Below are 27710 nucleotides of genomic sequence, written 5' to 3'. Positions count from 1 at the left end.
CCCAAAAAAACCCTCCCGAGCGAGGTCCCCTCACCGTCATGCCGTTGACTGTGCCCAGCTCCTCCCGGATGGTGAAGATGTCCAGCAGGCCTTGCGTGGGGTGCTCCCCGACCCCGTCGCCCGCGTTGATGACCGGCTTGCGGCAGTGCTTGGCAGCCAGCTGGCACAAGGAAGAAGGAGGGAGGGAGGGAGGGACTCAGCAGAGACGTTCCTGCAGAGCCCTTTCACAGCCGCCGTGGAGAGTTTATACCGACAGCGGTCCCCATTACATTCTTTCTGGGAGATGGAAGTCCAGGTGCCCACAGCACTTCCCAGGGCGACACGAGAGGCCAGGGCTCAAATTCCCCCTTGGCCCACTCGCTGCCTTTCTCAGAGCCTGGCCTACCTTGCAGTGGGAGGTGGTTGTGGGGCGGAAATGGGGAGTTCGAACCCTGGACAGACCAGGGTTCAATCTCCATTTGGCCATGGAGTTCATTGGGCGTGCTCTTGGGCCAGCCGCCACCTCCCTCAGCCTAACCTACTTTGCAGGGTTGCTGCGAGGATGAAATGGGGAGGGGGAGAAGCGCGTGGGGCACTTGGAGCTCCTTGGAGAATAAGGTGGCGCAGAAATGCAAATAAATGAACAAACAAACAAACAAGATGCCTGGGGTGGTTCAGAGCCTCCTCTAGGCCAGGGGTGGCCAACTCCCAATAGACTGTGATCTACTCACAGAGTTTAAATCTGGCCGTGATCTGCCCCCCTTTTTAGGAAGGAGGAAGGCCCATTTTGGGGGGTTCAGGACAAAGTTGCTGAGCTTTTTTTAGGGAGGAGGAAGCCCCGTTTTTAGGGGTTCAGCAGGGCAATGTTGTTAAGCTTTTTTAGGGAGGAGGAAAGCCCCATTTTTTTCGGAGGGCAGGGCACATTTGTTGAGCTTTTTTAAGAGGAGCCAAAGTTGTTGAGCTTCTTCGGGGCGAGCCCGCGATCTACCAGTGATCTACCACAGACATCCAGTGATCTACCAGTAGATCACGATCTACCTGTTGGACATGCCTGCTCTAGGCAGACGAAGCAGCCCATCCACAGACCCAGGGAGGGAAAACAAGAGGCTTTAGGGAACCGAGACCCACTGATAGCATAGGCTGGACCTGTTCCTTCTCGACAGTGGAACGGTCTCCCTCGGAGGGGAGCAGCCTCTCCTTGGATGGTCAGAGATCCCTTTGCTGCAATCCCTGCACTGCAGGGGGTGGGACTGGATGACCTTTGGGTACCCCTTCCAACCCTACAGTCCTAGCTAGGGATTCTAGGATTCTCTTTGTTGCGCCCCATCCGAGCGGCCTTTGCCGGAGCTCACCTCCACGGCCCCCGGCTGGGGGTGCCTCAGGACCAAGACGTCGGCGTAGCAGCTCATGGTCTGGACCGAGTCCGCCAGCGACTCCCCCTTCTGGCAGGAGGAGGTGGCCTCCGAAAAGGGCAGGACGGAGCCCCCCAGGCGGTACATGGCGGCGGCAAAGGAGCTGCTGGTGCGCGTGCTTGCCTCGTAGAACATGGAAGCCATCACCTTGCCCTGCGCGGGAGGAAGCGGCTCCCCTTCAGTACAGGCGGGGGGGGGCTCCCCCTCCCCACACACCCCTCCCCCCCGGCCCCACCTCACCTTGAGGATGTCAATGTTGCGCTCCTTCTGGACCATCATGCGCAGGTTGTGGGCCACGTTGAAGAGGTGAGACATCTGCAGCGGAGGGGAGAGGGGCGCTCAGTCACACAAGAGGGGGCTCAAAATGCTACCAAAGGCCTGATACAATTCTATGGTGTCAGACAGCATCCGAACATACGGCGCACTGTTCTGGTCGGCTCACCTCAAAAAGGGTACTGAAAACTTAGGGAAGGGTCAGACAAGGCCAGTGATTGAGGGTTGGAGCGACTGCCCCGTGAGGAATGGTTGCAGCGGTTGGGACTTTTTCAATTTAGAGAAAAGGCGACACAACCAAAGCTTACAAAACTATCCCCGGCCTGCGAGAAAGTGGACAGAAAAAAAGTTTTCTCCCTCTCTCCTAACACTAGATCCCGTGGCTATCCAATGAAGCTGAATCATAGAATCATAGAATCCTAGAGTTGGAAGAGACCACAAGGGCCATCCAGTCCAACCCCCTGCCAAGCAGGAAACACCATCAAAGCATCCTTGACATATGCCTGTCAAGCCTCTGCTTAAAGACCTCCAAAGAAGGAGACTCCACCACACTCCTTGGCAGCAAATTCCACTGCCGAACAGCTCTTACTGTCAGGAAGTTCTTCCTAATGTTGAGGTGGAATCTTCTTTCTTGAAGTTTGAATCCATTGCTCCGTGTCCGCTTCTCTGGAGCAGCAGAAACAATCTTTCTCCCTCCTCCATATGACATCCTTTCATATATTTGAACATGGCTATCATATCACCCCTTAACCTTCTCTTCTCCAGGCTAAACATACCCAGCTCCCTAAGCCGTTCCTCATAAGGCATCGTTTCCAGGCCTTTGACCATTTTGGTTGCCCTCTTCTGGACACGTTCCAGCTGGTCAGTATCCTTCTTGAACTGTGGTGCCCAGAACTGGACACAGTACTCCAGGTGAGGTCTGACCAGAGCAGAATACAGTGGTACCATTACTTCCCTAGATCTAGATGCTATACTCCTATTGATGCAGCCCAGAATTGCATTGGCTTTTTGAGCTGCTGCATCACACTGCTGACTCATGTCAAGTTTGTGGTCTACCAGGACTCCTAGATCCTTTTCACATGTACTGCTCTCAAGCCAGGTGTCTCTCATCCTGTATTTGTGCCTTTCATTTTTTTTTGCCCAAGTGTAGTACCTTACATTTCTCCTTGTTAAATGTCGGAAGAGTCAGGACAGACAACAGAAAGTCCTTCTTCACGCAGAGAGCACATGGTTAAACTGTGGAACTCTCTGCCGCAGGAAGAAGAAGAAGAAGAAGAAGAAGAAGAAGAAGAAGAAGAAGAAGAAGAAGAAGAAGAAGAAGAGGAGGAGGAGGAGGAGGAGGAGGAGGAGGAGGAGGAGGAGGAGGAGGAAGAAGAAGAGGAGTAGTAGTTTGGATTTGATATCCTGCTTTATCACTACCTGAAGGAGTCTCAAAGCGGCTAACATTCTCCTTTCCCTTCCTCCCCCACAACAAACACTCTGTGAGGTGAGTGAGGCTGAGAGACTTCAGGGAAGTGTGACTAGCCCAAGGTCACCCAGCAGCTGCATGTGGAAGAGCAGGGAATCGAACCCGGTTCCCCAGATTATGAGTCCACCGCTCTTAACCACTACACCACCCTCAGTGAAGGCCACCCACTTGGATGGCTTTAAAAGAGGATTGGACAAATTCCTGGAGGGGGGGCGGGCTCTGCTCTGCCTCCAGAGTCAGGCTTTGGAATCCCAGTTGCTGGAAACCTGGGAGGGGAGAGGGTTCTTGTGGGTTTCCCAATGGGGCATCTGGTCGGCCACTGGCCTGATCCTGCAGGCTCCTCTGAGTCTTTTCCCTTCCCCACCCCAAGACGGCTGAATGAACAAGGCGGGCAAGAGGAGCGGGGGGTCCGAGGGGGTCTCTGCGTGTGTACCTGTCCCTTGGTGAACTGCTTGACAGACAAGACGTGCTGACCGACCAGCGGGTGGAGGAGGGGCGAAGTCTGGGGGTGCGGCAGGCTCTGGGGGGACGTCTGCCTGGGCAAGGGGCCTGCCAGATACAGGGGGCCGTCCTGGATCATGGCCAAGTCTGCGGGAGGAAAGGAGGAAGGTCAGCCCCGCGAGGAGGACCAGAGAGGCAGCACCCAGCGGGGGCAGCAGGATCTGCCCCTCTTGGCACAGTATGGCAGGAAACCCCAGCTGCTCTCTGATCCTGGAAACACCCCAGGAAGTCTATCCGTATACAAAGCCCTTAACAACTGGGGAGCAGTTGACCTACGAGATCCCCTTGCCCCACACGGACCTACTCGGTTGCTTGGATACTGCCACAAGGGCAGCGTAATACCCCATTCATTCCCAGTTTGTGATAAATCAGGTCTTTGCCCTCTGGAACTCCCTGCTTATTGACAGCAGCCTGTGCTGTGCATTATTGCTCAGGAAAGGTCCAGAGACCTAGGTAGAGTTGCTGTGAGTTCTCATCGGCTTTTGGTCCACTGCTTTTTAAACTTTTCCACAGCCTTAAATTATTGCTGCTAACTCTTCATCGATCATTTTTATTGCTTTATCTTATTTGAGTTGCTTGGTTTTAATAATTTTCTTAAAGCAACCAAGCGGCGCGTCTGTTTTACGTGAGAAAGGAAGCAAGCAGCTCCGCAGGGAGGAAGGAAAGAAACTCACCCGGCGGCTCCACTGTTTTTTTGACCACCTTTTCCCTGAGATCTTCGGCTGCCGGAGGATGGAGAGAGGAAGAGGAGGACCAACGTTAGAGGAAGAAGGGAGGCCTTTGCAACAGCCCCTCTTTGCCCCCAGGAAGGACCCCCCCACCTGCCACCCCCCTGCGCCCCTCACCTGGCAGCCCGGGGTCCGAGGCACGGTGGATGCGGGGGGCCAGGAAGAAGCGGGCGTCTCCCACTGGTCCGGCTCGACGGGGGCTGAGTGCTCGGCAGCGCAAGGCCTCTGGCTGGACGGTGGGGAGGGGCCGCTCTGGCGTCTGAAAGGGGGGAGAGTTAAGCACCCGGGGGTGGGGGGAGAGAAATGGCACCTCCCACCTGCTCCAGTGGCGTGTGAGGATAACTTAGCCACGCAGCATGGGGAGAAGGCATCACAAGGGGTGTGCCCCTGAATTTGTAGGAAATGGACAGCAAAGCAAAGGAGGGCAGGCGCTATGGCAAAGACCCCCCTCCCCTCCCCTCCCCATAGCCTGATGTTGGCTCAAAGCAGGACCAAGCCTCCTGCCTGGATTTTCCACGGCTGGTGGGGTCTCAAAGCTGCACCACGGACACCTTTTCCGCTCTGTGCTCGGAAGGACTTGCCCGAGACTCTGCTTGGAGTCACCAAGTGATTGTCCCTTAACAGCTTGGGAGCAATTTATCTTCCCCCACGTGGGCCCACTTTGGTCCTACAGGGGCCACCCAATGGCCGTTCTGCATTGGGAAGAAATTGTGTGTGGCAGGACACAAGTGCCCTTTGGAACTCCCTGCCTCTTGATATCAGGCAGGCCTTTCACTGTACTGTTTGGCCGCTGCTAAAAACATTCTGCCTTAGACAAGCCTGCCCAGGTGTTTGGAAAGCTGGTGCAAAGTTTAACCTGTTTTAGTATTTTAACTTTTGTATTTCTTAAAGTGCTCTTGATTTTCCTAGCGGTGCGTGAAGTTTATGAATTAAATAAAGGCCACACTCCCTTCTCCCTCTCTTGGTTCTCTTTCTGGAGGGATCTCCTGCCTGCTTAGACTTGGAACTTGGCTGTCCGAAAGCCTCACCCAAACACCCTGCCATTTTCCTTTCCCGGACTAAGCCAGCTCTCCTTCATCCCTCTTGGGGGATAGAGAGACACACTCTTAGTCCCACAAAAAGGGGTACAGGAAGTGCTGGGGGTGCTGGGCAGCCTGGCAGGTGGCTTCCCTCACCCATCCCAGCAGCAGAGGGACTTTCTTGCCCCCTTGGGGGACAATCCTGGGCCCGGTCCCTGCGCCTACCTTCAGGATCTCTTTGGCTGGCACAGCACTCGGCCATTTCCGCACATCCTGCCCATAGCCTGGAGGTACAAGGACCTGGAAGGAGGGACAGACAGAAGGTGCTCAGAGCCCTAGAAACCCTCCCCAAGCAGCGGCGTCCACAGGCCCCTTCAGCAAAAGGAAAGCGGCCGACCCTCAACATCAGGATTAACAGCAGGCACAGGGGTTATTTTTTGCCAGGACAGCAGCAGGGAAGGAAAGGGTTAAACCCCACCAGGCTGCACCTCCTTTTCCTTTCTTTTCATGAGACAGTTTCCCAATTGCAAGCTTAGCATCCCATCTCGTCTTCCTCTGACGAGGAGACTGTAGTTAACGGGTAGAGTGGTTTGGGCTCCTGGAAGGCAGTGCAGCCTAATGGTTAGGGCGCTGGGCTGTGACTTGGGAAAGGAGGGTTCGAATCCCCCACTCAGCCACAAAGCTCCCTGGGTCACCTGGGGAGTTACTCACCTCTTCGCCTGACCTACCTCACAGGGTTGTTGCGAGGATAAAATGGGAAGGGAGAGAACCGTTATGGGAAAATAAAGGCAGTATATATAAATGTAATTAATAAGAAGGGATAATTTTCTGATAGGAAGAGCCATTCGACAGAGGAACGGTCTCCCTCAGAAGGTGGTAGTCTCTCATTCCTGGAGGTTTTGAAGCAGAGGTTGGGTGGCCCTCTGTTCTGAATGCTCCAGCTGAGATTCCTGCGTGGCAGGGGGCTGGACTGGATGACCCCTGGGGGCCCCCTTCCACCTCTGCCATTCCAGGATTCTATGGCCCTGCACAGCCCCTTCCCTCTCCGCCCCCCTACCCCGCTTGCAGCTTACCTGCCCATCGATGTAGGCCACTTCCCCACGGAGGATGACCCGGCGCACGGTCCCCTTCACCCGCATCCCCTCGAAGGGCGTCCAGCGGGCCTTGCTGAAGGCCATGTGGGGGGGCACCAGCCACTCCTGCTCCAGGTCCACCTGCCGGCAGGAAACGGCTCAGCCCCACGGAACCCCAGCCCCTGGGGGGGACCCATGCCGGGGGGGGGGGTTCTTTTCTTTCCTGGAGGACCAGGAGCAACAGGAGCCCTGCACTTGGTGGATCAGGCCCATGGCCCACCTAGTCCACAGGAACCTCCATAGGAAGCTCCATGGCTTCAGACAAGGGATCTTTCCCAGCCCCCCCCCCTCGGAACGTGGGACCTTCTGCATGCAAGGCAGATGTTCTGCCCCTGAGCCGTGGCCCTTCAGCAGCCTCTTCTGGCCCCCAGGTGCTTGCAGGAAGCAAGCCGGGCTTGGGGGCAACAGTAGCAGCTTCCTCTCAGAACATAGTTAAACGGTGGAACTCCCTGCCGAAGGAGACCCAGCGAAGGCCACCAGCCTAGGTGGCTTGGACAAATTCATGGGGGGGGGAGAGAGGGCTGTCGCTGGCTCTGCCCTGCCATGGCGGGCACCTGGTTGGGAAATGCAGGACTGGGATACCGGGCTGCCTTTGGCCTGATCCAGCAGGCTCTTCTTGTGGAACCTCCAGCTCCAGAGGCAGTCTATCTGGATTCCAAGTTCTTAGGGGTGTTTGGCCCCGGTGAGGAGAGGAAGCCGCCGGGCACTGGCCTGATCCTGCAAGCTCACCTCCCTCCTCTTGCGCTCCCCAGCAACTGGTCCTCCGAGGCAGACGGCCTTGAGCGGCAGAGAGCGAGCATCGTGGCTGGAGGAGGAGGCAGCAGGGCCTTTCCTGGGAGGGAGGCCCCCTCCCCCACCTCAGCCAGGGTCTCCCCCACCCCTGCAAAGGGACACCCCAGGAGGGCTCCCCCCACCCACCCACCCAGGAGCAGCTCCTGCCTCACCTCGATGTAGGTGTCCTCTTGCAGGGGGAGCCCAAAGATGCGCCGGGGGTTCTCGTAGAGACGCTGGACCAAGTCTTCCACGCTGAGCCGTCCCTCGGAGACAGCGGTCAGCAGGAGGGGCAGTAAGGTCTCCAGGCCAGGGAAGCCGGGCGGGGGCTCCTTGCCCAGCTTCTCTTCCAGCGTGTGGGGAGCTGAGTGCGAGAGAGACGCGTGGCAGAGACTCGGGCCCCACAAAGCACCCTTTACACAACTTATCTATCCCACCTTCTCCTCCAAGAAGGCCAAGGTGGTGATGTGATTCTCCCAGATTTGATCTCTGAGGTCCTAGGGCAAGACTCTAACCACTGAACCACGCTGCCTCTCTATTAGCTATGGGGCTCTGACGGAGCATGGGAGGCGGATCTTCCCCCCACCTCCGGAAAAAGTGTCCCAGCAGCTGCATCCCCCCCAGAGGCCACTGAGAAGAAGAGAAGGTTAAGGGGTGATATGATAGCCATGTTCAAATATATCAAAGGATGTCATATAGAGGAGGGAGAAAGGTTGTTTTCTGCTGCTCCAGAGAAGCGGACACGGAGCAATGGATTCAAACTACAAGAAAGAAGATTCCACCTAAACATTAGGAAGAACTTCCTGACAGTAAGAGCTGTTCGGCAGTGGAACTTGCTGCCAAGGAGTGTGGTGGAGTCTCCTTCTTTGGAGGTCTTTAAGCAGAGGCTTGACAGGCATATGTCAAGAATGCTTTGATGGTGTTTCCTGCTTGGCAGGGGGTTGGACTGGATGGCCCTTGGGGTCTCTTCCAACTCTATGATTCTATGATTCACTCATGGGGTTAAAAGCCAACCTCCCACGTGCCCCCCCCATTACCGTGGTCCGTGGCAAAGCAGTCGATGGTGTCCATGTTTTCCCACAGGGCCTCCATGTCCTCGCGGGTGCCCAGCATGGGCCGCACCTGCCCCCTGCCCTCCCCGATGCGCCCCAGGTCCTCCTGGCACAGGAAGAGGTGGTGGGGGGCAACCTCGCAGGTCACCTCAATGCCCTTCTGCTTTGCGGCCTTGATGATCAGGATCTGTGGGGAAAGTGGGGTGTGTGTGTGTGTGTGTGTGTGTCACACATCCCTCAGCCTGAGAAGCCCCCCCCCCCGGAGATCGTTCTGGGGTGAAAAAACAGGCCTGCGTCATGATGAGCTTCCCTCCCCAATCAGCTTCCTGACCCTCCGTTGCAGGAAAAGTGAGACCTAACTCTGCCCCACTTCCCCCCTTCCAGCACCCCCTCCCTGTGTGGATTCCCCCCCCCCCTGTGCACTGCTGTTGGTCAACTGCCCCCCTTTTAGCTGTCGCTCAAAACTGCCCCAGTGCCAGCCCAGCCCACAGCCTGCTCTCTTCCCACTCCCTTTGCGTGCCCAGGTGTGCCCGCTGGATCAGGCCGGCAGCCCCTCTCGTCCGGCATCGTCCTGAGTCCTAGCAACCTAGGACTCTAGATAGACTGCCCCTGAGCTTGGAGGCTCCATAAGGGTACCAGAAGAGGCTTTTAATGTTTATTAGATTACTGTGTTTTATTTTTCTGTTGGAAGCCGCCCAGAGTGGCTGGGGAAACCCAGCCAGATGGGCGGGGTATAAATTATAAATTATTATTATTATTACTACCGGAAGAGCCCGGAGGCTGCATGCCATCTTGCTGGGCACCCTGTTCTCACCCTGAGTCCCGGAGCCCTCGGCCCTCCTGGGGTTCCCAGCCAGTGAGATTCAGAAACAGCACGGCCTCTGAGTAGGGGAGCCGGAGGAGAAGCATGGGGGCCGGGAGCCATTGAGAGCCGTCTCCCCCTCCATGAATCGGCCTTGTCCTCTTTTCAAGGCTGGACGTGCTTGGCAAGCCTCTCGCCTGTCCTCTTGCCCCCTTCTTCCTGCCCTGCCTCTTTTGCAGCAGGAGAAGTCTCACCTCCTCCTTCCGCGCCACGTGGCAGATGTGGACGGGGCGCTGGTACAGCTGGGCCACCATCAGGATGGCGGCCACCGTCTGCTTCTCTGCGTGAGCCACGATGGGAAGGTGCTTGGGCCACTTCTCAAAGTGCTGCCAGGACAGAGAAAAGAGGAGCGAGTGAGGGAGACCCCGAGGGCAAAGGGGCGAGGGAAGGAGACCCCCCCCCCGGGCGCAAAGGATGTCATATGGAGGAGGGAGAAAGGTTGTTTTCTGCTGCTCCAGAGAAGCGGACACGGAGCAATGGATTCAAACTACAAGAAAGAAGATTCCACCTAAACATTAGGAAGAACTTCCTGACAGTAAGAGCTGTTCACCAGTGGAATTTACTACCAAGGAGTGTGGTGGAGTCTCCTTCTTTGGAGGTCTTTAAGCGGAGGCTTGACAGGCATATGTCAAGAATGCTTTGATGGTGTTTCCTGCTTGGCAGGGGGTTGGATTGGATGGCCCTTGTGGTCTCTTCCAACTCTACAATTCTATGATTAGGAAGAACTTCCTGACAGTAAGAGCTGTTTGGCAGTGGGATTTGCTGCCAAGGAGTGTGGTGGAGTCTCCTTCTTTGGAGGTCTTTAAGCAGAGGCTTGACAGGCATATGTCAATAATGCTTTGATGGTGTTTCCTGCTTGGCAGGGGGTTGGACTGGATGACCCTTGTGGTCTCTTCCAACTCTATGATTCTATTCTATTCTATTCTAGGGGCAGGTCGACCACCTCCCCAATATTCACATGCCGCTTGCTGGTGAAATGGCATACGATGAAACAGATTCACCCTGACTTCCTAAGCGTCTTGGCTTGTCGAAACCAAAGAGCCCAGTGATTCCTGACGTCAAGAGGCAGGGAGTTCCAAAGTGTAACCGCGGCTGCCCTAAAATGCTGAATTCTGACGAAGGTTGAAAGGGCATGACAGGGCTCCTGTAGCTGCGCCAGTTCCCCCAAAATGAAGCAGCAGAGGAAGGCGATTTTGTGCTCTGGGGTGTTGGCCGAAGGCCTCCCCCGGTTAAGACAGGATTCCTGGACCCCACGGCCAGAGAAGGGGCGGGAAGGTCCGCCTCCACCTGCCTCTCGCACGCCCAACCCACCTCCATCCACAGGGAGACGTTGTCCATCTTGAGGTCCGAAAAGGTGTCGTTCAAGTACATCTTCAGGCCAGCGGCTGCTCCGGCCAGAGGCCCCAGGGAGGTGGCGTTGTCCGAGGAGGCGCCCACGTAGAGCGCATAGTCGCAGCGGGCCCCGGCCTCCGCCAACTGCGGGATGGGAGGGGGGGAGGGCAGAGAGACAAACCCAGTTTCACGACGTGCCTGGCACACCCTTTGCCAGAAGGTGACCCCCCCCCCCCGAGGAACAGTCGGGGCAAAGGGAGCGCATCCAGTCTCAGAGAGGCCAACCAGATGCCTATGATATGAAACCCAAAAGCAGGATCCGAGCCCAAAAGCAACTCCAGCAGCTGGGATTCAGAAGCTTCCAAATGCCAATAAAGACCTTCCTCTCCTCTGAGGAGATGCCTTGCCCACCTCCCTTCTCCGTAGTCACAGAATTGTGAGGTGCAAGGGCTCCGGGGGGTCATTTAGTCCAACCCCCTTCAAAGTGGGACCCACCCTGCAGGAGCCTCTTTACCTTCTGCGCCAGGGCAAAGGAAGCGGCGTCAATGATAGCCGGGGAGGTGTTGGGCATGGCGCACACCATGGTGATGCCGCCCGCCAGAGCGGCCGCTGTGCCGGATGCGAAGTCCTCCTTGTGGGTGGCCCCTGGCTCCCGCAGGTGCACATGGACGTCGATGAGCCCTGGAGGGGGAGGCCAAGGTCAGCGGAGGGACCCCCGGGAGCACCCTAGGGGAGTGAGTCAGGCAGGGGCCCCAACGGGTCCAGCTCAGCCTCCGCCCAGGGGGGCACCCAACACCAGGCTCCTCCAAGCACTCCCCACCCCCTTGGGCACAGAATGGACTTGCTGCCAGGCCGAGGGGCTCAGGGTCCAACGCCCTCTTCTCACAGTGGCCAAAAGCCCCAAAGAACTTGCCATCCAGATGGACGGACGGCCTTTGGAGCTGGAGGTGCCAGAAGAACATCATGCCAAGTATAAACCCCAAAAATGCCAAGTGCGCAGGCGATGAAGCACACCGCCAGGGAAACTGAGGCAGGCTTGGCCAGCCACGGCCTGCTCAGAGTGGCAGGATTTCCTGTCTCAGGCCCACAAGCCATGTGGGTCCATGGGGCGGGTGCTTCACTCCAGCCCCATGGACAGAACTCAAGCCAGGTCTGCCCTCCAACGCTGGCAAGTGAAGTTCTGGTCTCAGGGCCGGGAGAGGGCCAGGGTGGGCTATGGGGAAGAGGCTCTCCCTCCCCCCCCCAGGCACCCCCATATCCCACGTCCCACCTGGCAAGCGGATGAGCTTCTGCGAGGTCATGCAGTCCACGTGCATCTTCAAGGGGGGAGCCCCCCCAATCTGTCCAAGGGCCTGCGGGGAGCAGAGGAGGGTCTCACAACTGCCCTGGATTAGCTGGCAAAGCCCCCCCCCCGCCCGAGACCCCCAAGGCTTGCCTCCCATCCTCCCCATTCAGGACCTCTCATTCGGGTCTCTCCCCCCACCCCCAGAGCCCAGTCCCAGCCTTCTTCCCCTGCCACCCCCCCCAAATGCCCCCCTCCCTCACCTCGACGAAGAGCTTGGTGCACTTGATGTCAATGATGAGGGGCACCGAGTAGTCGATGGCCAGGCGCCGGGTGCGGTAGCCCTTGGTGACGAAGGAGGAGAGGCGGCGCCCCCCCGAGTTGCGCATGGAAAGGTTGATGACCAGGTCGAAGTGGTTCTCCGCCAGGTAGTCCAGGATGCTGCGCTCCTTACCGGCCACCTCGCCCCCGTCGGCCTCCTCAAAGTGCCAGTCCACAGCCATCACCTGCCGGGGGGGGCAAGAGGGGAGACCCCCATCCCCAGGTCAGACACGCCCAGCAAGGACGGAGCCCCAGTTCTGCCCACGGGGCCAAGGAAGGGCATGCCTCAAGGGCCACTGGAGGCTGGGGGTCAGGGAGCCACCGGGACCAGATTCCTGCTTTGCAGGGGGTTGGGCTAGAGGACCCTCGGTGTCTCCTTCCGACGGCACAGCTTTAGGATTTAGGGCACCCCATGCCTTGCCTCCTCCCCATAGGAAGGTTCTCCCGAGCCCCACATACGGTAAGGCACAAACTGGTGGCTGAAGAGGAAGGAAGGAAGGAAGGAAGGAAGGAAGGAAGGAAGGAAGGAAGGAAGGAAGGAAGGAAGGAAGGAAGGAAGGAAGGAAGGAAGGAAATCTCAAGTGGGATCTAGTTGAGATTCCTTGGGGTCCCTCCCAACACTACAATTCTATGATTTGGAGGGAGGGAGGGAGTTTGTAAAAATGGAAGCTAGGGGGAAGTGACATGATTTTAATATTCGGTTGGGAGCCGCCCAGAGTGGGTGGGCTATGTATGTATGTATAAAGAAATAATCATAATTACAGTCACTCCAGGGCTGTTTCAGAGGGAACTGGCCTTAAAAATCTTCAATCAGTGCCACCCCCCCCCGGGGATAAGAAGGGGGAGGGTCTACTGCACTTGGTGAGGGAGGGGGCCAAATCACGCTCCGGTTGTTGAATGGAGTAACATCTTCCCCCCTCCCATAACCAACATGGCCTTGGAAATAGATGGGGGAACACCCCAGGGCCCCCCAAAACAAGGCTCAGTACCAGCCAGTTAAGCGCAGCACCCCTTGCCCGGCCCACCTTGATGCCATGCTCCGTGTAGAAGTCGGCCGTGCCCAGGCTGGCATAGAGGTTGTAGCCCAGGCCCTCCAGGGTTCGCACGGTGGAAAGCAGCTCGCTCTTGTTCTGAAAGAGATGCCAAGGAAAGGCCATGTGGCAGCGCCCCTCTCCCTGCCTCCCTCCCGGGGTGAGGGTCTTCACGGTCCAGGGTGGGCACTGCCACCTTGTGCCAAGTGCCCGCCTCCACAGGCTGGCGTCAAAGGACATAGGAACCTACGAACCCAAGGGGGCCCATCTAGGCCCCCCGCATCCTCTTCAGCCAGACGCCCCAAAGGGAACCCTCTCCCTTCCTTGGGTTCCCACCAACTGTTCCTCAGAAGCATGGCTGCCTCCAGCTGTGGGGGGCAGAGAAGACTCAAGGGGCCCCTTCCCCCCCTTCTGGAGCTCTTCACAATCTCTCTTTATTTAACAGCCCTGAGCAGTTCTGCGCCATCAGCACCCGGGGGCCACTTCGCTGCTCACCCCAAACTCCAGATCAAGTTTAAAAAGCTCAGGCCCCATTTCCAATCCTTGAAAATGGACCATTGACTTCAACTCTCTGCTTTGTGTGTCTTAAGCAGTTGCTGACCTACAAGATGGTCCCTCCTCTTATTCCAGGCATCCCCAAACTGCGGCCCTCCAGATGTTTTGGGCTACAACTCCCATGATCCCTAGCTAACAGGACCAGTGGTCGGGGAAGATGGGAATTGTAGTCCAAAACATCTGGAGGGCCGAAGTTTGGGGATGCCTGTCTTATTCCTTGACTGCTACTCTTACTGAGGAGCCTTTGTCGAAAGTCCCATGCAACCAGCCCAGTCTATTCCCCTCTGCACAGGACTTCCTCCTCTCCTCCACCTTTGGGGATGTGTGGGGCGTTGCTGGGCCCCCTCCTCAGGCCCTCCCTCGCCCAAAGGGTGCCCCCCGTTCCCCTCCCTGCCCGGCTCACCTTGTAGCTCCCGATGGTGAGCAGGATGTTCTTCCTGGGGATCTTGAACCCGGTGCTGAGCATGGCCTTGAGGTAGGCCTCGCAGCGGTTCTCGCCAAAGCAGGCCACCTCGCCCGTGCTGGTCATCTCCACGCCAAGGACCACGTCGGCCCCTGCCAGCCGCGAGAAGGAGAACTGGGGCACCTGGGGGCGGAGAGTGGCATGGGAGGACCAGGGACCCCAAACAAGAGGCCCCTCGGGGAACCCAGGGGGAGACCCGGCTGCCTCAGCCAGCCCCCCAACTCCCCCAGCCGGCCGCTCACCTTGACGCCCACAATGCCTGTACCCGCCATCAGGCCCACCGGCTCCACCTCTTCGCCCATGATCACTTGCGTGGCCAAAGCCACCAGGTCGACGCCCAGGGTCTTGGAGACGAAGGGGAAGGAGCGCGAGACTCGCACGTTGCACTCAATCACCTTCAGCTGGTCGTGCTGTGCAGCAGGAGAGAGAGGGAAGTTGGCAAGGGGGCCCAAGAGAGGCCACACGCCCCCCCCCGAGCCCCAGTCGCCTGGGGATGCGCCGGTCCCGAGCCAAGTTCAACGCCAGACAAGAACAGGGGCCGAATTGTTACTCTACAATCACATCTCACGCCGGGGTCCTGCCTATACACGAAAATCCTGTACGGCCCCTGGAGCTGCCCTATGAGAGTCCTCCCTTCTCACAGAGATCCTGTGCCCAGTGGGACTGGCCTGCCAGGGAATTTGCGCGGCAAACCCAGCGCAAAAAGAAGGTTGGCGTTCATCGTCTGCTCGGCGCAGTGGCTCCGGGAAGCTCGCGCAAGCATGTCAGAGCCTGCACACTGCCCCAAAGTAGGAAAGCTCCGCCTTCATAGAACCGTAGCGTTGGAAGAGACCCCGGGGGTCACAACTAAACGCAGAAAATAAATATGAGAAAGAACGAGTCTGAGATATCAACCAGCCTGCCTCCAAGCGTGTCTGCTCAAAACATGCACATCAGATGAAATTGTACTGCAATAGAAAACTTAGAATCATAGAATCCTAGAGTTGGAAGAGACCCCAAGGGCCATCCAGTCCAACCCCCTGCCAAGCAGGAAACACCATCAAAGCATTCTTGACATATGGCTGTCAAGCCTCTGCTTAAAGACCTCCAAAGAAGGAGACTCCACCACACTCCTTGGCAGCAAATTCCACTGCCGAACAGCTCTTACTGTCAGGAAGTTCTTCCTAATGTTGAGGTGGAATCTTCACCTAACTTGGCAAAGCAAACCTGCTAGAGAACCCCACAGCCTGATATCGGGGCGCCCGATGATGGACCAAGGGGTCTGCCCCTGCCCCTCTGGCTGCCCCGCTCGCCCACCCCCCTCACCTTGGCAATGAGCTGGAGGTTGAAGGGCCCCGTGACTTGCAGCTCCTGTCCGATGGCGTGCACAATGGCCTTGATGCGCTCCAGAGTCTTGGGCGTGATGTCCTGCGGGGGCGTCACCAGGGTGGCGTCCCCCGAATGCACCCCGGCGTTCTCCACGTGCTCAGAGATGGCGATGGCCACCACCTGCCCATCGCAGGCCACCGCATCCACATCGATCTCCTGTGGCAAGGGACCAGAGTCAAGCATCTGTTCACCCCACCCCCCAACAGACCCCCCCTCCCAGGATTCATGCTCTCTGGGGGGGGGGGGGCAAGTGCGCCTCTGAGCTTCATCAGGCACCCAAAAGCGGAAATCCCGCCCCCTGCTCCCCTCTCCCCAGTGAAAGGCAGAGGGATGAATATCCACTGCCCCACTTGGAGGGCTCACCCCCCAGATCACAAAAACCACACTCTTTATCCCCCCCCCCAGTTCTGAATCAGGAAGGGGTAGAGATGGGAAGGCCGGGGGGGGGGGAGACAGAAAAATTGAAAAAACCCAGCCCCCCCCCATTTTTCCGTTTCCCCCCAGGCCTTCCCATCTCTAGGAAGGGGAGAATAGCATCTATTTTTGCATTAGGAAGACTGGCTGCCGGATCAGGCCATTGGCCCATCCAGTCCAGGATCCTGTTCTCACAGCGGCTGACCAGACATAGACGGCCATTACGGAAAACCCACCAGCAGGATCCGAATGCCAGAGCCCTCCCCCCCCCGGTGGCTTCCAGCAAGTGGGATTCAGAAGCATTTACTGCCTCCCAACTTTGGAAGAAGATCCATCGAGAGCCCTCTCTTCTCCTGCCTGAATTTGTCTGATCCTGTTTTGAAGTCGCTGGCCACCCTTGCCTGGTCCGGTGGGAGGGAGTTCCAGAGTCTAACTCTGCATGGGGAAACCCCTCTTTCCCCTCTGCCCACGCACCTTGGCCTCCTGGATGAACTTGGAGATGACGACCGGCTGCTCCTTGGAGACGGCCACGGCGCTGCACAGGAACCTCTCCAGGTCGCTGTCCGAATAGGCCACGTTCATGGCTGCCCCGCTGAGGACGTAGGACGGACGCACCACGCAGGGGTAGCCCACCTTGCAGCAGAACTGCTTGGCCGACTGCGGGAGGGGGGGGGAGGAGGAAACGGTCAGCGGGTGCCCCGGGCCGACCCCTGGTGGACGGACGGGTCACTTGGGTTTCCAGGGAGAGAAGATCTGGCATGGGACCCCGGGGTCCATCCATTCTGGACCTCTGCCCTGAACAAGGGCAGCGAATGACCCACAGCCCCTGGCCATTAGCTCTCAGGGGAAGCATCCTGCATCAGTTTCCAGCCCCAATTCAAAGTGCTGGTCTTGACCTGTAAAGCCTTAAATGGGTCAGGACCACAAGACCTCAAGGACCGCCTCTTCCCATATGAACCGACCCGGACCCTGAGATCACCTTCTGAGGCCCTCCTTCGTGTGCCTCCTCCTCGAGAGGTCCGGAGGGTGGCAACACGAGAACGGGGCCTTCTCTGCAGTGGCTCCCTGCCTGTGGAATGCTCTCCCCAGGGAAGTTCGCCTGGCGCCTTCATTACACACCTTTAGGCACCAGGCAAAAACGTTCCTTTTTAACCAGGCCTTTGGATGGTCTAATCGGCATCCGATGCCTTTTTAAAATGTGGCTCTTTTCAGGGAGGAGGGGGGTGTTATTAGCTTGTTGTTTTTATTCTGATTATGTATGTTGTGATGTTTTTCTGTGAACCGCCTTGTGACCTCTAGGTATAAGGCGGTATATGAACTCAATAAAGAAGAAGAAGAAGATCCAAAGAGATCGACGACTTAGGGAGCTGGGTATGTTTAGCCTGGAGAAGAGAAGGTTAAGGGGTGATATGATAACCATGTTCAAATATATAAAAGGATGTCATATAGAGGAGGGAGAATGGTTGTTTTCTGCTGCTCCAGAGAAGCGGACACGGAGCAATGGATTCAAACTTCAAGAAAGAAGATTCCACCTCAACATTAGGAAGAACTTCCTGACAGTAAGAGCTGTTCGGCAGTGGAATTTGCTGCCAAGGAGTGTGGTGGAGTCTCCTTCTTTGGAGGTCTTTAAGCAGAGGCTTGACAGGCATACGTCAAGAATGCTTTGATGGTGTTTCCTGCTTGGCAGGGGGTTGGACTGGATGGCCCTTGTGGTCTCTTCCAATGTGCCCTTGTGGTCTCTTCTATGATTCTATGAGATGGGCTGGATCAGGCCAGTGGCCCACTAGACTAGCATCATGAATTTAAAACAGCTTACAACCATGAACCATAAAGAAGGCTGATCGCCGAAGAATGGATGCTTTTGAATTCTGGTGCTGGAGGAGACTCTTGAGAGTCCCATGGACTGCAAGAAGATCAAACCTATCCATTCTTAAGGAAATCAGCCCTGAGTGCTCCCTGGAAGGACAGATCCTGAAGCTGAGGCTCCAATACTTTGGCCACCTCATGAGAAGAGAAGAATCCTTGGAAAAGACCTTGATGTTGGGAAAGATGGAGGGCACTAGGAGAAGGGGACGACAGAGGACGAGATGGTTGGACAGTGTTCTCGAAGCTACGAACATGAGTTTGACCAAATTGCGGGAGGCAGTGCAAGACAGGAGTGCCTGGAGTGCTTTGGTCCATGGGGTCATGAAAATAAGGTGGGTCCTAAAATCCTACCCCATGAGAGGCACAGGTCAGGGTGGCAAAGAGGGGGGAGTCCCACAAAGAAGGCCGTCTCTCCCTGGGCCCCCCGCCCAGAAGGCAGAGGAACTACCAAGAGGGGCCTCCCTGCACCCACGAGGGTCTGCAGGGAAGGAGGACGCCTTTAAGGGATTGGGGGCCATTGAGGGCCACATCCTTGGGCTCCCTTTCCAACTCTATTCTATGACCTGGGCCAGGAAAATGGCCAACCAACTCCGTTCTCACAGGGACCACCCAGATGCCCAACACGGGGAACCCGCCAGCAGGATCCGAACCCTGTCCCCCGCCCCTCTTGGTTGCCTGGAGACAAGAGAGAGGTCCGCCCACCCCCTGCCATGTTGGGTTTTTTGAATAGTCAAGTTACTTTAGAGCCGGTCTAATGTAAATACTGTCTGTTTAAGAGAAACCGGTGCCGGTGTTTCTGTTCATTGCTCCCAGGCGTGGGCTCTGCTTCTTGTATATAAGGCTCTGCCAGAAAGCCTTCTGCATCTCTTAGTTAGATCTTTCAGTTTGATTCATCTCGTAGTAGATCACTCTCTCAGTTGTTCTCAGTTTAAGAGATTCCTTAGTTGAATCTTAGTATGATTGCTTAGTTACAATGCTAGTTTGCTGTTAATTCTTGGGTAGTTTAATGGGAGTTATGTGGGGGTTTTGTGGGAGGTTTGGAATGGGTTGAAGGTAGATAATATTGCTAAGAGAGAAAGCATTTATCTTTAATCTAAAGTCTCTTTAGATTCAGTTTGTTTTTCAGTTAAAGAAACCCAACCGTTTGTATTTTCATCTGCATACTTTTAGAAGTGTGCAGCTAGTAAGGGGTTTCATATAAGGGAAATAATACCCTACGCTCTTGGTGGTGTTTTCTTAGCCAGGTCAAATTCTGACTGCGTATACTCTGCGTGAAGCGTACTTTAAAGGGCCGCTGGAAACTGGGATATAAGATTTAGGTTAAGCAAGTTTCAATACCCAGTTATCTCCAATATTATTCTTATCATATATATCATTTCTCAATATGCCAAGCACTGCCAAGCGAGGGGCAGAGCCAGCCTGGCCGCTGGGCCCACGGAAAGAGCTGCTGTTGCCCCCAGCCGCCCTCCCTGGCTCCCCCCCCCGGCCCCCTCCTCACCTCGGTGTCCGAGAGCTCCTTCCAGAGGGGCTGGCTGATGCTGATGGTGTCCAGGAGGCGGGAGAACTTGAAGCGGTTCTCGGCCGAGTCGATGGCCTCGGGGGACGTGCCCAGGATGCGGCACTGCTGGCGGTGAAGGGCCATGGCAATGTTGTTGGGCAGCTGCCCCCCCATGGACAGGATCACGCCCTCGGGGTTCTCCAGCTCGTAGATGTCCATCACCACCTGGTTGTGGGGGGGAGGAGGGAGGGAGGAGACTGGGTGAGGATCCCAAGGGGGGGCAGGATCAGGCCCGCCATGCACAACGGCTCAGGTTTCCCGCTCCTCCTGCTGCACTAAGGAGAGACCCCCCCTGCCCCCTGCAAAGCCCAGCTGCGGTTCTAGTTGCAGAGACGGGGGGGCCCTTTTCACGCACTTGGGGGTCCTTTACACAGCCATCGCCGGCCACCACCAGAAATCATTTTGGGGAGAATCCTGATGAGGTTTTATTCCACTGTTTTACAGTTTTAATAGCACGCTACCACGGGAGGCCTTGATACCTGCACCACATCAGTAACAACTCCAATATTTTAGGGTAGCAGCTCAGAACCTTTGGAACTCCCTGCCTATTGAGATCACTGCACTCTTTTCAGCACCCGCTAAAAAAACATTCTCGCTTAAACAAGCCTGCCAGGAGAGTGGATCCCAGTCTCGTGTGGCTGCAGTTTTCTGCATGTCTTGAATTATGGCTGCAACTCAGTGATACTTTTATTGCTCTTATCTTTCCTCTTTTTTTTGTGTGTCAACTGCATTGAGGTCCATCCGTCCGCCCCCCCCCCCCCCGCGCCTATGATCAAGGGGCATGTAGATTTTGTGCAATAAGCAAATCAAAGATGGCTGAGGAATAGCGTGAAATATATAAAGAGAAGCCCTACAAGACAAGTGTATCTGACGAAGTGCGCATGCACACGAAAGCTCATACCAAAATAAAAACTTAGTTGGTCTTTAAGGTGCTACTGAAGGAATTTTTTTTATTTTGCTTCGACTCAGACCAACACGGCTACCTACCTGTACCTACAAGACTTGTTAGAGGCCCCGATCCCGCCCACCCCTGGCATAACCACCCCTGGGCGGGACCCACCTCAAAGGACATCTCGTCGAAGTAGAGCCGGTCACACATGTCGTAGTCTGTGCTGACCGTCTCCGGGTTGTAGTTGACCATGATGGTTTTGTAGCCCATCTGCAGAGGAGAGAAGGAAGGAGCTAGTCTTCCCAGAACACACAATCCCACGGCAGCCTGAAGAAAACTGTGAGTCCGGCCCCCTGCCCTGCCACCCCCCCCCCCCAGGACACCCTGCGACAGCCCTTCTCAAACCTGGGTCCCTAGCTCTTGTTGGGACTACAGTTCCCATCGTCCCTGATCACGGGCGCTGCTAGCTAGTTCAGGGTGATGGGAGTTGTAGTCACAGAATCATAGAATCGTAGAGTTGGAAGAGACCACAAGGGCCATCCAGTCCAACCCCCTGCCAAGCAGGAAACACCATCAAAGCATTCTTGACATATGGCTGTCAAGCCTCTGCTTAAAGACCTCCAAAGAAGGAGACTTCACCATACTCCTTGGCAGCAAATTCCACTGCCGAACAGCTCTTACTGTCAGGAAGTTCTTCCTAATGTTGAGGTGGAATCTTCTTTCTTGTAGTTTGAATCCATTGCTCCGTGTCCGCTTCTCTGGAGCAGCAGAAAACAACCTTTCTCCCTCCTCTATATGACATCCTTTCATATATTTGAACATGGCTATCATATCACCCCTTAACCTTCTCTTCTCCAGGCTAAACATAGTCCATCGACAGCTGGGGCTCCAGATGAGAAACACGGCCCCAAACCATCAATGGCCCGGGGGCCGGACAGAAGGGCCTCCCCAGCGCCGGGGTCGCCCACAGCCTTAAGCCCAGAGACAGCCAGTGTGATGCTCACAATGGTGACCAGGGACAGGACAGGGCCTTCTCCGTGGTGGCTCCCCATTTAGGGAACACCCTCCAGATTGAGATTCAAGAATCCGCCACATCGGCTGCATTTAGGAGAAATTCAGGTGAAAACGTATCTGATAGGGATGCCGCTTAGAGTTCAGCCCCAGTGTTTCTGTTTTATCATGGGGGTCCTTTCAACCCTACAATTCTATGAAATACCATGGCTGGATGGGGCATTAGCATCACCGAACCCTGTGCAGCCGAGGGAGATGGGGGGGGGAATAGAACGGGGGCCCACAGACCCGCCCCCTCCCGGGAAGAGGCTCACCTTGCGCAGCTCCTGAATGCAGCCCACAGCGCACCAGTCAAACTCCACGCTGCTGCCAATGCGGTAGACGCCCGAGCCGATGACCATGACGTGGGGCTCGCGGAAGGCCAGGTCGTGCTCCGCCCCGTTGTAGGTCAGGTAGAGGTAGTTGGTCTGGGCCGGCCACTCGGCCGCCACCGTGTCAATCTGCTTCACCACCGGCAGAATCTTCAGGTCGTGGCGCATCTTCCTGACGGCCAGCTCCGTGCTGGAAGAGACAGAGTTGAGCCAGGGCCAGATGTCAAAAAGATAAATAACTACCTGACATTTAGAAGACATCTGAAGTCAGGGCAGTTTTTAATGTGTGACATTTTAATGTATTTTAAATCTTTGTTGGAAGCCGCCCAGAGTGGCTGGGGAAACCCAGCCAGATGGGCAGGGTACAATAATAATAATAATAATAATAATAATAATAATAATAATAATAATAATAGGATGACAACTCCCATGAGCCACAGCATCTTTCCCTGTGATTCCGGCATTGTAGGGGGTTGGGCTGGATGGCCCTTGGGGGTCCCTTCTATGATTCCATGACAATTGCCCCGGGACAGCTGAATGAAATGCCGAACACGCTGGCAGTCAGGCCTGCAGTGACGCCCTCCCTCCCTCCCTCGCTATTCCCCACATGGGAAGAGGGGGCTGCTGTTCCTGGTTGGAATGGGGGGTGGGGCACACCTCCGGGTACCTGAGCACAGCTTGGGCCACCTGCTTGTCTGAGAAGCCGAGCTGCTTGGCCAGCTTGAGGACGGCGGTGGGCATGGAGCCCGGCTCGGCCTGCCGGTAGGACTCGAGGCACAGGGCGTGGTCCGTGATGTTCTTCATCTTGTGCAGGAACCAGCGGTCAATCTTGGTCAACTCGTAGAGGCGCTCGATGGAGTAGCCGGCCCGGAGGGCGGCCGCCAGGACAAAGATGCGCTTGTCAGTGGGCGTCTCCAGCTCCTGCGGGTTGGGGAAGGGGGGGGCAGGCAGGCAGAGAGGGTTAGAGCTCTGAGCCCGGTGGGGCAGCCACAGTCTCGCCAGGAGGGCAGCCGGACTCTCCCCAGCCCCCGGGACCCCCTTACCATGTCTGAAGCGGGCTTCACGGTGTGGTCAAAGCCCACACAGTTCTCATCCACCATGCGCAGAGCCTTCTGGAAGGCCTCTTCAAAGCTGCGCCCAATGGCCATCACCTCACCTGGGGGGGGCAGGAAAGGAGGGGGGGCAAGATGCAAGTTATCAAATGATCTGAAAGGGAGCCTGTTCCCCAAAGCAGGAGAGGCAGGCACTAAACCAAGGAAGTGAGCAAGACTCAAGGGAGAAGATTGGGGGGGGGTGTCAAGAGACCGATGAAGAATCGCGAGAGTCTCCCTCCTCACTGTTCTCCAAGAATGTGCAAGAACACCAGGAGGCCAGATGTGCGCAGGTGCAGTTTTGAGACTGCTGGGGAATTGACAAAGCTTGTAGGGTTAAAAGAAGTTTTGTAAGGAGCAATTTATAAATTATGGGACCCAGGTGGCGCTGTGGGTTAAACCACAGACTCTAGGGCTTGCTGATCAGAAGGTCGGCGGTTTGAATCTCTGTGACGGGGTGAGCTCCCGTTGCTCGGTCCCAGCTCCTGCCAACCTAGCAGTTCGAAAGCACAACAAAGTGCAAGTAGATAAATAGGGACCGCTCCAGCGGGAAGGTAAACGGCGTTTCCATGTGCTGATCTGGTTCACCAGAAGCAGCTTAGTCATGCTGGCCACATGACCCGGAAGCTGTCTGCGGACAAACGCCGGCTCCCTCGGCCTATAGAGCGAGATGAGCACCGCAACCCCAGAGTCGGACACGACTGGACCTGATGGTCAGGGGCCCCTTTACCTTTTAATTTATAAATTATTGGGGGGGGGTTAAGAATAGATATATTGGAAATTTATAGTAACAAAATGGATAATTAGAAAGACTTTAGAAAACCATCAGTCGAGGTTGAAGGAAGTCTAAGGCTGAGATAGCCAAAAATTTCGAAATGGTGTTTAAAAGGATGCTATGTTGGGAAAAATGTGTAAAAACTAATAAAAAATATTTTAAAAAGAGAGAGAGAGACTTCTGGGGAAACATCCGAGAGAAGAGCCTTTGAGAGAGTGGAAGGCTCAGTCTGGGACGCTGCTCTGTAGGATCAAGACCTGCCCTGAAGGGTTGCTGAGTTGTCTCCTTGAATCAAGAGGCAACTTTGCTGACTACAGACTCTGCCTCTTGGCGCTGAACGGCATCGGACTCCAGTCCCAACTCCAGCTCTACGCTAGTCCGGGGCTTATGCTCTTAACTCAAAGTTCTAGACCCGCAAAAGGCAAAAGGAGGTGGCAGCGTCACGGAATCGGGAAGCTTGCAACTGCCAGGACCAAATCCTGCCTCTTCAGCCTCTCGGAAGCACCCGGAGGTCAGGCGCCAAGCAAGAGAGCTCAGCCGGGTCTCCCAGGGACACCGCCCCCCCCCCCCGGCCGCTCACCCACACTCTTCATGGAGCTGCCAATCTTGGTGCTGACACGGAGAAACTTGCTGAGGTCCCAGCGCGGGATCTTGACCACGCAGTAATCCAGGCTGGGCTCAAAGCAGGCGGTGGTGGAGTTGGTGACAGAGTTCCTGGGGCAGAGATTCGGACAGTTGGAAGGGACCGGAGGGTCACCTAGCCCAACCCCCTGCGAGGCAGGAATCTCCTGCCCAACGTGGGGCTCGGACCCACAACCCCGTTTGTGGAAAGCTCTCCCCAGGAAGCCTTGCCTGGTGCCGTCACGATACACCTCTGGTGCCAAGCGAGGGCAAGGAGGCAAAGCCAAGTGAGGGCAGCTAAAATCCAGACGCAACTCGGCCGCTTCTGTGTTTCAAGGGAAGCTTCTTGCAAGGAAAGCCATTTTGCTCCACAAGATGCTCAAGCAGTGAAGGGCCCTCGGATCCCGTAAGCAGCAAGCCCCCCCTCCCAGCCAGTATTCAGCCCCCCCCTCCCTGGCCAGGGCGAGCATTACCTGAGGACAGGCAGAGGGATGCCCAAAGCCAGTTTGGCAGCCACGTACGCCAAGGGGTAGCCGGTGGCCTTGCTTGCCAGCGCTGAGCTCCGTGACAGCCGGGCATTCACCTCGATGATGTAGTACTGCGGGGGGGGGGGGTACAAAAGAGAAGGTTGCAGCAGCAGACCCAGCCCCCTCTGGCCACAGGGGGCAAGGAGGTCTGAGCAGGCTCCTTCCCGCGGCAGTCGGGGGCCAGAGAGGGCAGAAGCCGCCATTCGCTGCACAGGCACAGGGCAGCCACCGGCTGAGTCTCACCTGCTCCGATTCGGGGTTCAGGGCATACTGGATGTTGCACTCGCCCACAATGCCCAGGTGCCGCACCACCTTGATGGCCGTGGTGCGCAGGAGGTTGTACTCGCGGTCGTTGAGCGTCTGGCTGGGGGCCACCACGATGGACTCCCCCGTGTGGATGCCCAGGGGGTCCAGGTTCTCCATGTTGCACACCTGGCCGGGGGGGGGAGGAGGAGGAGGAGAGCAGGTGAGGCAGGTAGGAGGAGGGGGTCCCTTCTGGGGCACAAACACGCCCCCTCCAACCACACAAGGTGTTCTGGCAGTGGGTGTGACATCAAATGATGTTTATACAGTCGTACCTCGGGTTACGACCACCTCGGGTTGCGAACAATTCGAGGTTACGAACTCTGCAAACCCGGAAGTATTTTTCGCCGCACGTACGTTCCGCGCATGCGCAGGCGCAAAGAGTGCGAAAATCGCGCTTTGTGCATGTGCAAAATGGCGCTTCGGTTTACGACCTTTTCGGGTTACGAACTGCGACCCGGAACGGATGGTGTTCGTAACTTGAGGTACCACTGTATATAGCTGGCAGATAAAGAATCGGAAATTTCTTTGTTTCTTAAGTTTATTCCTCTATTTTACCGTATTGGCCTAAATATAAGCCTGTCTTTTTATTCCAAACCATGAAAAGTTAAAGGGTGGATTATATTCACCACCTTACAAAAATTGGCTTTTACAATATCGCTGCGGAAAGAGACATCCAGTAAAATGGAACGGAATACAGAACACAAATGACTTCGCATCTACCTAATTCAGCTATAGAAAATTGGTTGCCGATACAAACTATTATCATGATTGAACTGCTTCTTCATTAATCTTGAGTCTCACATTGTTCTTGAAGCTACTACTGAAATTAGTCAAATGCTGCGACAGAATTTAAACTGCTATATTTATTGTTTAAATACATTTTTAAGACTTCCCATTTTGATACGAATACCGGTTTTAGTTTATTCTTTCTTTTTTCAGACTATCTAATTCCGCATATTCAATCAATTTTTGAATCCATTCCTGCATGGAGGGGAGTTTGTCAGATTTCCAGTTTGCAGCCATTAACATTCTTGCTGCAACTGCGGCGTATAAGAAGATATCCTTCGTTTTTTTGAGTAAAATCCAGACCTGTAATCCCCGGAAGATAAGCTTCTGGGTTTGTTTTTTTAAAATTAAAAGAGATTTTTAGTAGTTTCTGCAATTCTGTACGGATGTTATCCCCAAACACTTCCATTTTCTTACACTGCCACCACATGTGGTAGAAAGTGCCTGGTTTTTCTGCCCATCTCCAGCAATTGCCTGGGACATTTTTATACATTCTAGAAAGCTTCCCAGGTGTTAAGTACCACCTATGATGCATTTTTAAAAAATTCTCTCTTAGGGGAAGAAAAATGGTAAACTTCCAATGACTTTCCCACAAATTTCCCCATTGGGACAGATTTATTGCATACCCAAAGTCTTGTGACCACTTAATCATAGCCGCAGTGACCTCCTCTTCCTTGACCTCTCAGTCAAGGAGTCGGTACACTTTGGAAAGGGTTTTACTTTTGGAGTTTACTAACTCCAAATCTGGAAGTTTCTGTTGCAAAGCCCTTTTGTTTATCAAATGCAAATTGTTCAAATAATTGATGATACTGGAACCAATCAGATACATGCTTTCAGTTCTATGAACCATTAGAACAGGCACCCCCAAACTGCGGCCCTCCAGATGTTTTGGCCTACAACTCCCATGATCCCTAGCTAACAGGACCAGTGGTCAGGGATGATGGGAATTGTTCGGTTTCTGTTAATTGGTTCTCATGGGAAACTTACAGATTCTTGCTTCACACAATTAACCCAAGGCAGTGTCAATTTACTCTTGGCAGAAAGCCAAGGTCTGCCTGGCCTGGCAACAGCTCTCTGATTGGTTAATGACCAGCACTGAACTCTGTTATCTAGGAATGCTAGCCCAGTTGTTTCTTGTTGGGTGTTAGGAGTAGGAGTGCTGTGTGTGGTTGGAGAGAGAGAGAGACAGAAAGGATTTATTTTGCTTTGTATGCAGAAACTCTGCTGCTTTTATTTTCTTTTAATAAATCCTGTAAATCGTTATTCTGCGTCTAGCCGACTAGTCATTTCCACCTCAACTAGCTTCTGCGCTGTGCAGGAAAACTCTGCTACGTTTGGGCTAAAGCCACTAGACTAGAGCTATGCCTGACACTTCAAAATTCTAAGAGGAATTGTAGTCCAAAACATCTGGAGGGCCAAAGTTTGGGGATGCCTGCATTAGAGGCTTGCCTGGACTGGCCGCTTGCAGACAGAGATCCAACAGGGGAGGAGCAGCCGGGTCCTGCGAATGCCAGATCTGCCTCCTTGGACCCAACAAGGACACACACACACACACACACACACACCCCGCTGCTTACCGTCACGCAGTTGTCGTAGGCGTCCCGCACCACCTCGTACTCAATCTCCTTCCAGCCCTTGAGCGACTTGTCCACCAGCACTTGGGAGGTGTGGGCAAAGGCCTGGCTCACCAGCGCCGTCAGCTCCTCTCGCCCGTTGGCAAAGCCGGAGCCCAGGCCGCCCAGCGCATAGGCAGAGCGCACAAGCACTGGGTAGCCCAGCCTCTCAGCCGCCGCCTGCGCCTGGGGGGGGGGGAGGGAGGGAGGAAGCAGTGAGGGGCCCGGCCTCATCCAGGAGGCCCCCAAGGGTCCCCAGCGAGTGGCACCTCCAGGCAGTGCCCAGGAAGCCACCGTGCCCTCGAGGGCTCCTTGCAGTTCCCCCAGACCCA

At 55.5% G+C, this 27710-nt stretch overlaps 1 protein-coding gene across 1 annotated transcript in view; it reads right to left on the bottom strand.

Moving 5' to 3' along the window:
- Positions 1 to 27710, bottom strand: part of CAD (carbamoyl-phosphate synthetase 2, aspartate transcarbamylase, and dihydroorotase) — a 43731-nt gene that overhangs the window by 4159 nt on the left and 11862 nt on the right. The window contains exons 12-40 of the mRNA XM_060273243.2: positions 27343 to 27564; positions 24917 to 25105; positions 24620 to 24744; positions 24106 to 24239; positions 22703 to 22815; positions 22327 to 22580; positions 21603 to 21849; positions 20449 to 20547; positions 19329 to 19553; positions 16439 to 16621; positions 15488 to 15706; positions 14425 to 14592; positions 14123 to 14305; positions 13159 to 13263; positions 12076 to 12318; positions 11801 to 11882; positions 11045 to 11211; positions 10510 to 10674; positions 9393 to 9524; positions 8322 to 8523; positions 7458 to 7648; positions 6454 to 6594; positions 5606 to 5680; positions 4479 to 4620; positions 4308 to 4355; positions 3566 to 3720; positions 1632 to 1706; positions 1332 to 1544; positions 35 to 160 (exon numbers count right to left, since the gene is read on the bottom strand). Of these exons, the coding sequence (XP_060129226.2) occupies positions 35 to 160; positions 1332 to 1544; positions 1632 to 1706; positions 3566 to 3720; positions 4308 to 4355; positions 4479 to 4620; positions 5606 to 5680; positions 6454 to 6594; positions 7458 to 7648; positions 8322 to 8523; positions 9393 to 9524; positions 10510 to 10674; positions 11045 to 11211; positions 11801 to 11882; positions 12076 to 12318; positions 13159 to 13263; positions 14123 to 14305; positions 14425 to 14592; positions 15488 to 15706; positions 16439 to 16621; positions 19329 to 19553; positions 20449 to 20547; positions 21603 to 21849; positions 22327 to 22580; positions 22703 to 22815; positions 24106 to 24239; positions 24620 to 24744; positions 24917 to 25105; positions 27343 to 27564 (4623 nt within the window). The remainder of the gene's footprint in view (positions 1 to 34; positions 161 to 1331; positions 1545 to 1631; positions 1707 to 3565; positions 3721 to 4307; positions 4356 to 4478; positions 4621 to 5605; positions 5681 to 6453; positions 6595 to 7457; positions 7649 to 8321; positions 8524 to 9392; positions 9525 to 10509; positions 10675 to 11044; positions 11212 to 11800; positions 11883 to 12075; positions 12319 to 13158; positions 13264 to 14122; positions 14306 to 14424; positions 14593 to 15487; positions 15707 to 16438; positions 16622 to 19328; positions 19554 to 20448; positions 20548 to 21602; positions 21850 to 22326; positions 22581 to 22702; positions 22816 to 24105; positions 24240 to 24619; positions 24745 to 24916; positions 25106 to 27342; positions 27565 to 27710) is intronic.

Source organism: Zootoca vivipara, chromosome 3, assembly GCF_965207765.1.
Source record: "Zootoca vivipara chromosome 3, rZooViv2.hap1.1, whole genome shotgun sequence".
In the NCBI taxonomy this organism is placed as follows: Eukaryota; Metazoa; Chordata; class Lepidosauria; order Squamata; family Lacertidae; genus Zootoca; species Zootoca vivipara.
The sequence above is the reverse complement of the archived record's forward strand: the minus strand, read 5'-3'. Positions and strand labels throughout refer to the sequence as shown.